Source organism: Pundamilia nyererei, unplaced genomic scaffold (assembly GCF_000239375.1).
Source record: "Pundamilia nyererei isolate P.nyererei 1_Seehausen unplaced genomic scaffold, PunNye1.0 scaffold00382, whole genome shotgun sequence".
NCBI lineage: Eukaryota > Metazoa > Chordata > Actinopteri > Cichliformes > Cichlidae > Pundamilia > Pundamilia nyererei.
Window position 1 is genome coordinate 152,263 of NW_005187783.1, and position 11,125 is coordinate 163,387.

Consider the following 11,125-nt stretch of genomic DNA (forward strand, 5'->3'; position numbering starts at 1 on the left):
CTGTACAAGTAAAGAGTTTTTTTTATTTTTGTCATTTTTGCCCCAATGAGTCCTTTCAGAATGCATTAACTTTCTTAACTTTAATGAAGGCCATATAAACCATATCCAATAACAATATCAAGTCCTACTCTCGCCCTCAAATAAAAGTAATTTATTTGGCTGAGAACAGTGGTTCTCAAACACCTTGCTGGTGGAGTACAATATAAGTGAAGAAATATGGAATAATAAAGTAAACAGTAAATAGTAATACATTAATCCTTAAAATAAGTTTCCAGCATGATATTACACCAGTTTGTGAAATAGTCAAAAAAACACATCTAGTTTTTCGCGTGGTCATGGACACAAATTGTTAATAGATGAAAAAAGTAATTATTCACCAAACCTAAAAACTAGTTGTTCAACCCTTGGCAGCAGGATGTACAGGCAAACTGGCAATGAGTTTTTCACATTGCTGTGGAGGAATTTTGGCCCTCTCTTTTTTTTCAGAATTGTTTTAATTAATTGTTTTAATCAGGATGACCCTGATGAAGGCCACAAACTAGGCCACGACAAAACATTTTGGGGGGTTTTAGCCATTTAGAGGTGGACTTGTTGGTGTGTTTTGGATCATTGCCCTACTGTGTCCCAAGGGTTATGTAGCAGGACATAAGGGTATGCTCCATAGTCAGGATATTCTGGTAGAGAGCAGAATTTATGGTTCCAACAGCAACAACGACAAGTTGTTCGAGTTTCTGAAGGAACAAAGGAGGCCCCAACACAAACTACATGTTTGACTGTTGATATGATGTTCTATTTATTAAATGCTGAGTTAGTTTTATACCAGTTATACGAGATGCAAACCTTGCAAAATCTTAAATTTTTATCTTGTTTTATGGGGCAACCGTGGCTCAGGGGGTTGGGAAGCTCATCTGTAACCGGAAGGTTGCCCGTTCGATCCCCCTGCTCTCTCTGTCCTGGTCGTTGTGTCCTTGGGCAAGACACTTTACCCTACCACCTACTGGTGTTGGCCAGAGGGGCCAACGGTTCGATATGGCAGCCTCACTTCTGTCAGTCTGTCCGAAGGCAGCTGTGGCTACAACTGTAGCTTGCCTCCACCAGTGTGTGTGAATGTGAGAGTAAATGAATAGTGGAATTGTAAAGCACTTTGGGTGCCTAGAAAAGCGCTATATAAATGCAATCCATTATTATTATTATTATTATTATTACTTTTATTATCATCTTGTCAGTCCACTGAATATTTTCCCAAAGGTCTAGGGAATCATTATAATGTTTTTTTGGCAAATGTGACACAAGCCTTTGGGTCAGCAGTGGCTTTCACCATAGGTAAAAGCCACAGCAAGGTAAAAAGCAAAATCAAATTATCTGTGCATTTTCATGTTTCGGTTTATTGTAATGCTTGAGCACTTTAGATGTTCAGATCCACATCCATAATGCACTATTATTAATAGTGCTGATGAAGTGATTTTTTTTTTATTTAAACTATTTTCAATCAAGTTAAAAGAGATAAATGAATCATCATATTTTTGTATTCCTATTGTTTTCGGTTATGTGCCTATGCTGATAGTTGCTACGCAGCAACTCTCTATACTCTTGCCACAGGAGGCCTTAGCAGGGATAAACTAGTGAGTCCGTTCACATCAAGATAAACTGATAATTAGTCTTATGGTAGTGCTTTCGACTACTGATTAGTAATAATGAGGTAATAGTTGGGTAATAAGGTGGGAACAAACAGGTAATAATATGGAAATTTGCACATTATTACCACCTAATAACCAAGTAATATCCAAGTAACATAATTGTAGCAACAATGGTTACAGGTGAGTAATATTATACTGAAATTCATTTACTGAATTACAAAGGGACAAAACATGGAGTAATAAAGTGGAAACAAAGCTATACCGATGAAGCAACACCAATTAGAGAAAATAGTGTAATACCTTGGTAACAATATAAAACAACCTGCTAGCAATGCAAAGGATGTGTCTGTGCATTTGAATTGTCATCTGTTAGAAAGGCTTTAAATGGTAATAACCTTTAATAATAATAAGACTGTTTTGACTGATGTTTTACAATAATAGGAAAGTATTACCATATTATAATGCTTCAATTCTAATTCTTTTTAAAAAATTAATAAGGGCACCTTAAGAATTGCAATAATTACCTCGGAATATCTGTGGTACTTTCTGTGTAATACAAAGGAATCTGGGTTGCAAAATGCAAAACTGCCTGTTTCAACTTAATACCATGTTAATCACTACATAGTGCAGCCCAGATTCCTTTTATTACACATAAACTACAACAGGTATTCCTAGGTGATTATCACATTTGACGTTTCCTTTAATAAGTTATTAATGTGGTACTAATGAAAAACAGGCAGTTTTGCATTTTGCAACCCTAATTCCTACTTATATGACCAAAAAAACACCAGAGATATTTCCAGATAACATGTCTTGACATTTCCTTCAATAGGTTAATTTTTTTTACCAACTAGAAATAGGCAGTTTTGCATTTTGCAACCCTAATTCCTGCTTATTACACAGAAACCACACGTACCATCAATGTTTCCATTTAATAAGTCAGAACGATAAACACAACATTTACATTATTGCTTTTAAGCAAAGTAGGATGCTGGAGAACCAGGATTAACTGAGGCATTATAATATTATAATACTTTCTTATTATTCCTATTATTCTAAAACATCAGTCAGTACAACCTTATTCTTATGAGGTTATTACCATCTAAAGCCATTCTAATAATGGATTAAAATTCAAATGCACATACATAACCTTCATAGTGCTAGCAGGTTATCAAATTCTTATTACCGTTATGCTACTATTACTAATTGGTTTACTCTTTTGTTTACTCTTACTCAGCTGTCAAAAAATGGCAATGTGTAGCTTGTTAGCACTGCACACAGCAGGAGTGGTAAGTCTGAGAAGTGCAAACAGATTCCAAGTACTTCCAAGTTTTCCAAGTACTAGGTAATACAAAATAACTCACCTAGCTATTGTAAGGGCCCTGCCTGCATCAGGTAACCTGATTACTAATACTATGATGCCCTTTTATCCTGCTCAGGTTCCAGTGTGACTCAAGCATGTTGCTAAATGTTCATTCTCTGTCCACTTTTTTTATATTCTTTTGTTGCTGTACTGTAAACTGACTGCCTCTAAAATTCTTCGAATTGTGTCACAGTTTTGTGTTTTCAGTGTTGTACAACTAAAAGTAAAGGTCATTGTAGATCAATTTAATCAATTTAATGTAGAAGGTTAAGTTATTTTATGTTGGAAATGTTTAAGCTCGTAAGACCATGGATTTTAACTTACATACTGTTTTTGTGTACACATCCACAGTATTGCCATTAAACCTAAAACAGAAGCTGTTCTGGATGGAACAAAAAGAAAGACTCTGGACTCAGCTGGCAGGCTGCCTGATCACACAAACAATCCTCTGTCCTGTTTATAAAAATTGCCCTCATGTCAAGAATCCCCGGAATGTAAATAATGAAGGAAAACATGCAAACAAATCATCACATCTAAAACCCACTGCATATCATCAATAAAATATCTTAACGATTAATGATATTAATGTGAGGGTTTACTTGATGCAGGCATTCCTGCTTATTTTAAAACTACAGTTGATATAGTGTAGATCCCTCCCGTCCATAAACATAAAAGATCCTGATTTCATGAGCAAATCAGGAGTTGCAGAAAAATATATTTGTTCAGAAGCATCGACTCTATAAAGCTGGGCAGTCTTATACATTGTGCATAGAGCTCCATAAATGCATGTGCTTTAGATTCAGATGTCTTTTCAACTGATGTGACTTCATGAGCAAGCACTCACTAACAAGATCAAAGCACAGCACAGCCACAGAATGTATGAATCAGACCAAAGCAATCATTACTGCTCAGCCTGAAGGACTGATACGCATCATAGTAGGTTTAGACTTGCCAATCCCACTGACCTTCTTTCAGGGTTAGCGATGGGTTGACATTCCATGACAGTTTCAATATGGATAGGAGCAAGAATGCTATGTATTTTTGTGTTGTTGTTGCCCTACAAGCTCTGTTGTTTAGACTGATCTAGAGCAACTTTGACTCTGTTACATACTGTTGGGACTTGACATTGTTCCTAAACAATATTAGGACATGATAGATTGCTATCGGTGGTGCTGAAATAGTGGTAGGTCAGTCAGTACAGTGCTTGATTGGGACTGTAAAGTATTTCAGCAAGAGTCTATGGTTAAAAATTGTGCAAAATATTCAGAAAAATCTGATTTACTCTTATACAATAACACACAGGTAAAACTGAAATAAATTCTAACTGTTCTTTTGCAACAGTTGCCATTTTACCATTTTAAGGATTTGCTTTACAAATCCTAAAAGGAGAAAATTTGTTCCAAGTCTGTGAAACAACTTTACTCTTGTTTGCTTATTTTGTTTTTCTATTAATTCCATAAATGCAAAATGAGCACGTTGATGCCAGTGTGATTAAGTTTGTCTTGCTGTATTGTTGTTTAGTCAGCACTTTATCCCAGCCTTACTCCCTATTGTGTCAGCTTACACCTAATGAAGGAACAGCCAAGTTATGTTCATTATTTACCATACTGATGACCTTTTAGAAGAGGCCTCTGTGATGTCCAAACAATGGATTATGAAGAGCATTTTGTAGAAAAAGCAAGCAGTATATTTGTCAGCCAGTCTGCATTGGGATGTTGAAGATAATATCAGTGAATGGGTTTGTCTGACATGCTGATATTTTTCACGCAAAAATAGGCAAGAAACAATTTGCTTGGGATAATTTAGAAATTGTCTCATGATCTGTTAATTACACATATGTCATATGGTAATCCTTTTATTTTCGCAGCATAGTGACGTATGACTGTGAGTGGTTAAAGATCTGTGGCCATTAGTTTGGCAGACTTAGCAAATGGATGAAGTGAGTTGAAGAAAGAATTCCACCAGCTAAATCACTTAAATATAAAATTATAGTTGGTTTGGATATTACCAGTGAGATTTTTCAACTTTGTTTGGCTATTAAGATTTCATTGATACTTATGCAGCTGTCAGTTTTCCATATGGAAAGTCACTATCAGCAGAAGCCTTCTTGATGAATGTGGGTTGTTGTTTTTCAGCCTGGTTCTATTTGCCCCTTCTTAACTTTGAGCAGCCCTGCTTTAAACAGTAGTAACACTATTCCTATAACAGTGATAAAAATTAATTGCTTTGGTCATTGTCCTTATTGTTTCTGTTGCTCTCAACATTGCATTACGTAAAAGTAACACAAATCCCCGTGTCCAACTAAGGTTTGGGGACCGCTGAAGAAACAAAACGTGTGTAAATCTTACGGACTTGTCACTCAGTTCTTTTTTTTTCTGTAACCACAACTATATTTCTATTCATCTACAGCCATTAGCAAAACTTTACAACAGTTTTTGCTCGAGCCCTCCTTCCAGAAACACGCTTTCCCCATCACCTTTAGTTCTGCATCGTCACACAACAATTAAAACAATCAGTGTCTCTAGTTAACAGCTGCAGAAGATTAGCAGTGTCGTTTTTGAATGGAGTGTTTTCCACAGACTAATCCGCTCAACCCCCCGCCCGTTTTTAACGTCGGTTGCATGATAAAACAGACAGCACGTCAGTCCTTCTGCTACTCGATCCCATACCAAATATTTCATTTAGGGCAGCCTACAGGCAGTGCATAACTTTGGCGGTGGAATTCATAAACAGCAGTAGCAGAAGCGAGACACTTGTGTGAGGGGAGACTCACCTGAGAAAGACCGTCTCTCCTTGTCGGACTGTGATATTGTCCATCACTTTGTTGTAGGACTGAGAATCCCCTTGGCTGCGGACCTGCAACCCTGCAGGTACAAGAAACAAAATCCTCAGGGAGAGAAAAATTGTGCATTTGGAAAAAGCGACAAAATATCCCCGGATAGACATCGTCTTTAGCCTTCGAAGGCGCACAAACAAAAATCATACAGCGAGACAATGAGGCGGTCCTCCGCCGTGAACGGAGATTATTGTACTCCCAGTTCATTAGTCTTAATCCAAATCTTCTCGCCAGGTATTTGTGGTGTGAAGAGCAAGGAAGACAGAGGACGCTGTCTGGCTGCACTATGGATTATCACTGCCCTTTGTTTTAAACGGGGGGTGGGGATTATTCTCATTATCCCTCTGTTTGATTGTTTGTTTGTTTTTTCTTTGGGTTTTGTTTGTCTTTTTTAAAACATAAGAAATAAGACGTAATGTCCTTCAGGAATGTATTGAACGCTTCATCCTCGGTAGAGAGAATCGAAAAAGTACACAATTAAGAAAAGAGGACTTGGAATCGTATTTAAAGGGAGGAAGATGCTAAGTTTGCGAACTGCATGGGTTGCAAGTGATTTGACGATCTGTAATAAGTGCGCTTCCTGTGTCATTGTGTAGTGTCTGCAGATAGTGTTCAATGAAAAGGAAAAAAAAACACGGCTGTGCTCATCATTATGGAAAAGTTCTTTCCTGTTAAAATATTTTATGATGATCGTTTTTATACTTTATACCACTGCATAGAAAAATCAGAATCAGAATCAAGAAAAAAGATTCTGATTCTTTTTTCTTACACATTTTGGAAGCATATACAGTGCAAAAGATTTGAGCCACCCTTCATTTCTTTATATTTTGATGGGAAATTAGAACACAAGTGTAGCATTTTTTTTTCTAATCAGAGTATTACTCTTAGATCTTGAATATTTCCTTTTGAAACGAAGTGCCAGAGTACCAGTAAACTCTTTTAAAAAGCAGCCACCTGTGCCTCCTCTCTCCTCCAAATGCATTTTAGGAATTATGACATCCTGTACAATGTCAAACTGACATATTGTCTGAGTCTCAAACTAGAGAAGAGAGCAGGCACAAAATTGAGAAATGAGAAAATACCACTACATTTGGTAAAAGCTTATACATAAACATATTGACTGGCAATCAACATCCCTTTACAATTGTTTATTTGGTTTTTCCTGTTGCCATTGTGCTCATCAGTGACATCCCTGCATGTTCGTCAGTTTGTAGCGAAATCTTTACACTAAACCTTAAACATTCATATCAGCACATGTATAATAAATTCCTGAACTCAGCCAATAAAGGCTTTAATAACATATCTGACAGATGTTAAGTGGTCATTAGAAGTTTACATATTTTGTTGTTATTGTTGTTCTTGTCGTTGTTGTCATGTTATTGTTTTCATTCAATTTTCTATTCATTATGTTGTAATGTTTGTCTTAATATTTCATTTCTTAAAGGTTACCTAGTCTTGTTTCCTTCATCTTATATAGCTGGGTTCTGTAATTACAGAGGTGTTATGATTATTCTTTAGTGATACTTCTATTTTCTATAAGCAATTGTGCATGTGTATAAATTAAGACAAATAAATATTTGAATGATTACATTGCCAAAAATATTCACTTGTCTGCCTTCACACCCCTTTCAACTTGAGAAACACTGCCTACTCACATTAACTGAATTTTATTTTAATGTATTGCACACCGACCTAAACATTTCAGCACTCCTGATGGCAATGGCACCTCACACAGAGGACACACTCAAAAGTCCTGTTTCCATTTGCAGCTTTAAGATTTGCAGTTTTTGGTACAAAATCTCTGCTATTCCACAATGGAATTTAATATTTTATTAATTAATAAAAAGTTGGTACAAAGCAAAAAAAAAAAGAAAAGAAAGAAAGAAATGTATTACTAATAATTCACAACTCACATTTCACCATGCATTCCTACAGTATTTTGTTATATAAGCTTTAGACACCATTTCTTGTTCATGGCTAATTCACCAATTTACCTAAGATGTCTGGGGCAGATTCATGAATTTGTGGAGTTTGCATGTTTTCTCAATACTGCAGCCCATAAAGCGTGCCTGTCATATAAACCATTGTTTGTTACTTGCCATACCTTCCCTTTTTGAAACCATATCTCATGTCAAGATTGATGTTTAGACTTTATTATTTCCGTTTTTATTATCAATAAACATGGTTTCACATTGTCTAAAGGTGTTTGGTGTTGTTCAGTAATACCAGGAGTTCACTGAGAAAACAACACTGGATACAAAAGCATCAAGAGACTGCTTTGATTAATGGCAACCTAATAACTAATAGAGTTGTTTTTTATAACTTGGTCATATTAGATGTGTTTTCTCTTTTAAAAATATGTATGTTTGAAGATAATTTCTGGCTTCATTAGAGAATGATTATTCGGGCAAGCTCTAATCTTCTAACCTTTTCTTTCTGCAAAATAATCAATTATCTTTTGACATAACAAATGTCCTCTTTGTTTTTACTACCACTGTCTGGTATCATAATGGTGATTCATAGCCAGGGTCACTGTATTTATAGAACAGGTGCCATGCAATCTTTTTTGAAGCACTATGTTACCACAGAGAATTAAACTTGCTCATGGATGACATTGGCTTTGGTTGTTTAGGCAACAAATGAATGCAAAATGAAGTTGTTGGAACTAAATATAGCACATCTTCGCAACAAACTGCAATCTAAGAGTCTGCAACACCATTTACTGTATATTTATTGTTAGGATTAGATGTACAGGAAATAGATCATGCTGGTGCTCTCGACAGAAAGCCAAATGGTCCCCTCTGCTGCTCTGCACTGTGATCTGTCTTGATGACTTCCAGATGGCTAGCTTTATTATTTACTCATGTTACAGCTAGTGCTGTCAGCGTTAATCTCGTTAAAATTATGTTAATGCCATAACCGCATTAACGCAGCAAATCCGTTAGCAAGTTAACACAGATTGCCCCGTGCATGGGACTGCACAACGTCTAGCGTTAGCACAGTTAGCTCCTTAACGCTTTAGGGCCGTGCAGCCCCGCACACGGAGCTATCCGCATTAACTCGCTAACATAGATTTGCCCCATTATGGCATTAACATAATTTTAACGAGATTAACGCTGACAGCACTAGCTACAGCCTTATTCTAATATGGATTCAATTCATTCTTCACCTGAATACTCTATATACAATACCTCATAATTAGGGATGGGTACCGGTGTCCGGTGCCATCACAGAAACGGTAGTAACCAGACCGAAAAGCAGCGCACATTTCGGTGCTTTATTTTGGTGCTTTTTTTTCCTGAGCTGTGATACACTTCTAGCCAATAATTTTACGTTTCCGAGGATAGTAGGCGGGTCCAGGTACGTGCGTTCTTTTAGAGCAGAGCTGCAGATTAAAAATGCCCAAGGCGAAGCGGTCAAAAGTCTGGCTGTACTTCACAGCAAAATATGCAAACTCAGCAGCCTGCAACAAGTGCTTTAAGCTGATACTGTGATACTGTCAAAGGAGGTAACACCTCAAATCCGATGAAACACCTGGCGACGCATAGCGGTTTTTTTTAAAAGCCCAGAAATGCACCGTATGATAGTTTGCTGCGAGACCTCACACCGAGCGCATCTACTGTGCGTGGGTTGCCCGTTATCTGACCCGGAGTTAGCGATATCCCCCAAAAACCCCGAAGAGGAGAGTCCTGGCCCCTAGCCCTGCCAGTGTAGCAGAAATGATGACGGATGATGATGGCAACAGCAGCCATTCTTCTCTGCGTGAGTAGCTTAATGTTGTTCGTGTGTAATTTACGTTGAGTAGGCTAACCACGTTATTACATTAATGCATGTAAGGTGAACTAGCAAACCTCATCATAGCTACATGTGGCTGTCTTCTTGTTTGATGGCAGATACTCCCTTCACCCTGGCCAAAAAGGCTAAAATGACCAAAGAAAAAGTGGAAAACAGTTAAACATGAGAGGTTTTGGACAAAGTTTGTGTTTTTTCCATTGATTAAGCACTGCTTCCAGCCAAGAGTGATACCATATATGCCCCATAGCTGCAGAAAAGGCTAACATTGTTATCTTTTTACAAAAAACCAGCTGAACATGAGAGGTTTTTGGACCAATTTTGTGAAGCACCGGTTTGAGCACCGTTTGAGCACCGGCACCGTTTCAAAAGTACCGATTTTGCACCGGTATCGGATAAAACCTAAACGATACCCATCCCTACTCATAATGACAAATGACAAAACTTATTTAAAATTATTGCACATTTATTAAAAATAAAAAACAATAATAGAACATGTACATAAGTATTCATAACCTTGGACATGACACTCAAAAATGGAGCTCGGGTGCATTCTTTGTTCACATCTAGTAGCGGCTTCTACAACTTTATTGGAATCCACCTGTGGTAAATTCAACTGACTGGAAATGATTTGGCTCGGCAAGCCGGAGGAACGCGACGAGCCGGAGGAGCCCACACCGCCATCGGAGGGAGACCTCGGTGAGCCAGAGGGACTGCCACGTCCGTGAACAGCAGCCCAGCCACCAAGCACAGTGGTAACACATTTGTTTTAGTTGGTCAAAGGGCTTGCACAAACCTCAGGACAGACCTGCTCCTCTTTACATCAACGCTAAAACTGTTATGTATCTTATCTTCTGCTGTTCAATTTAAAGCTTCAACTTCCTCCACAGATTTTCTATAGGACTGAGGACTGGTCATGGTCATGCAGTAAGATCCAGTCATGACTCAACTTTGGTAAATGGACTGATTCTTATATAGCGCTTTTCTACACTGTAAACCCCAACAGTCTACCTGACTTATAAAGTTTGTGGATATAACAATTGAAATTCCTCACAAAGTTGAAACAACTTAAAACTTTTCTGTTCCGTTAACGATTCAAACAGTTATAATTGTACATGGCTTAGAAGTTAAGAGTAAATACTGCTTTCTTAATTATGATTTTTGAGTAAATGTTTTTTTTCCGAGCTCCGCATGTGTACGTTAACTACGTCATGACGTTTTCTCTCTAACCTGAACGACGTTGACAGAAAACTCTGTTCAATATGGCTGCTGACAGCACACTTATGACAATTCGAGTATGACAATTCAGATTACCGCTTATCTCATTGGTCGAGGAAAGGTCGCTTACGGAGAAAATACCGGAAGACAACAGATGACCACAACAAGAAGCATGGCCAACAGGGAAACAAACGCTGACACTGCGGTGCAAGTCTCAGACATCAGTACACCTAAAGCTGGGCAAACATTGTGCGATTTTTTCAGTCGCGTTATTCAGCT

General features: G+C 37.7%; 1 protein-coding gene across 4 annotated transcripts in view; it reads right to left on the reverse strand.

Annotated features, from left to right (window-relative positions):
- The window catches only part of ntm (neurotrimin), a 129,889-nt gene extending 123,787 nt beyond the window's left edge, over window positions 1-6,102 (reverse strand). For all 4 annotated transcript variants that reach the window (XM_005752804.1, XM_005752803.2, XM_005752802.2 and 1 more), the window contains exon 1: window positions 5,774-6,102. In XM_005752804.1, the coding sequence (XP_005752861.1) occupies window positions 5,774-5,946 (173 nt within the window). In that variant the 5' untranslated portion in view covers window positions 5,947-6,102. The remainder of the gene's footprint in view (window positions 1-5,773) is intronic.
- Window positions 6,103-11,125: the final 5,023 nt, after the last annotated feature.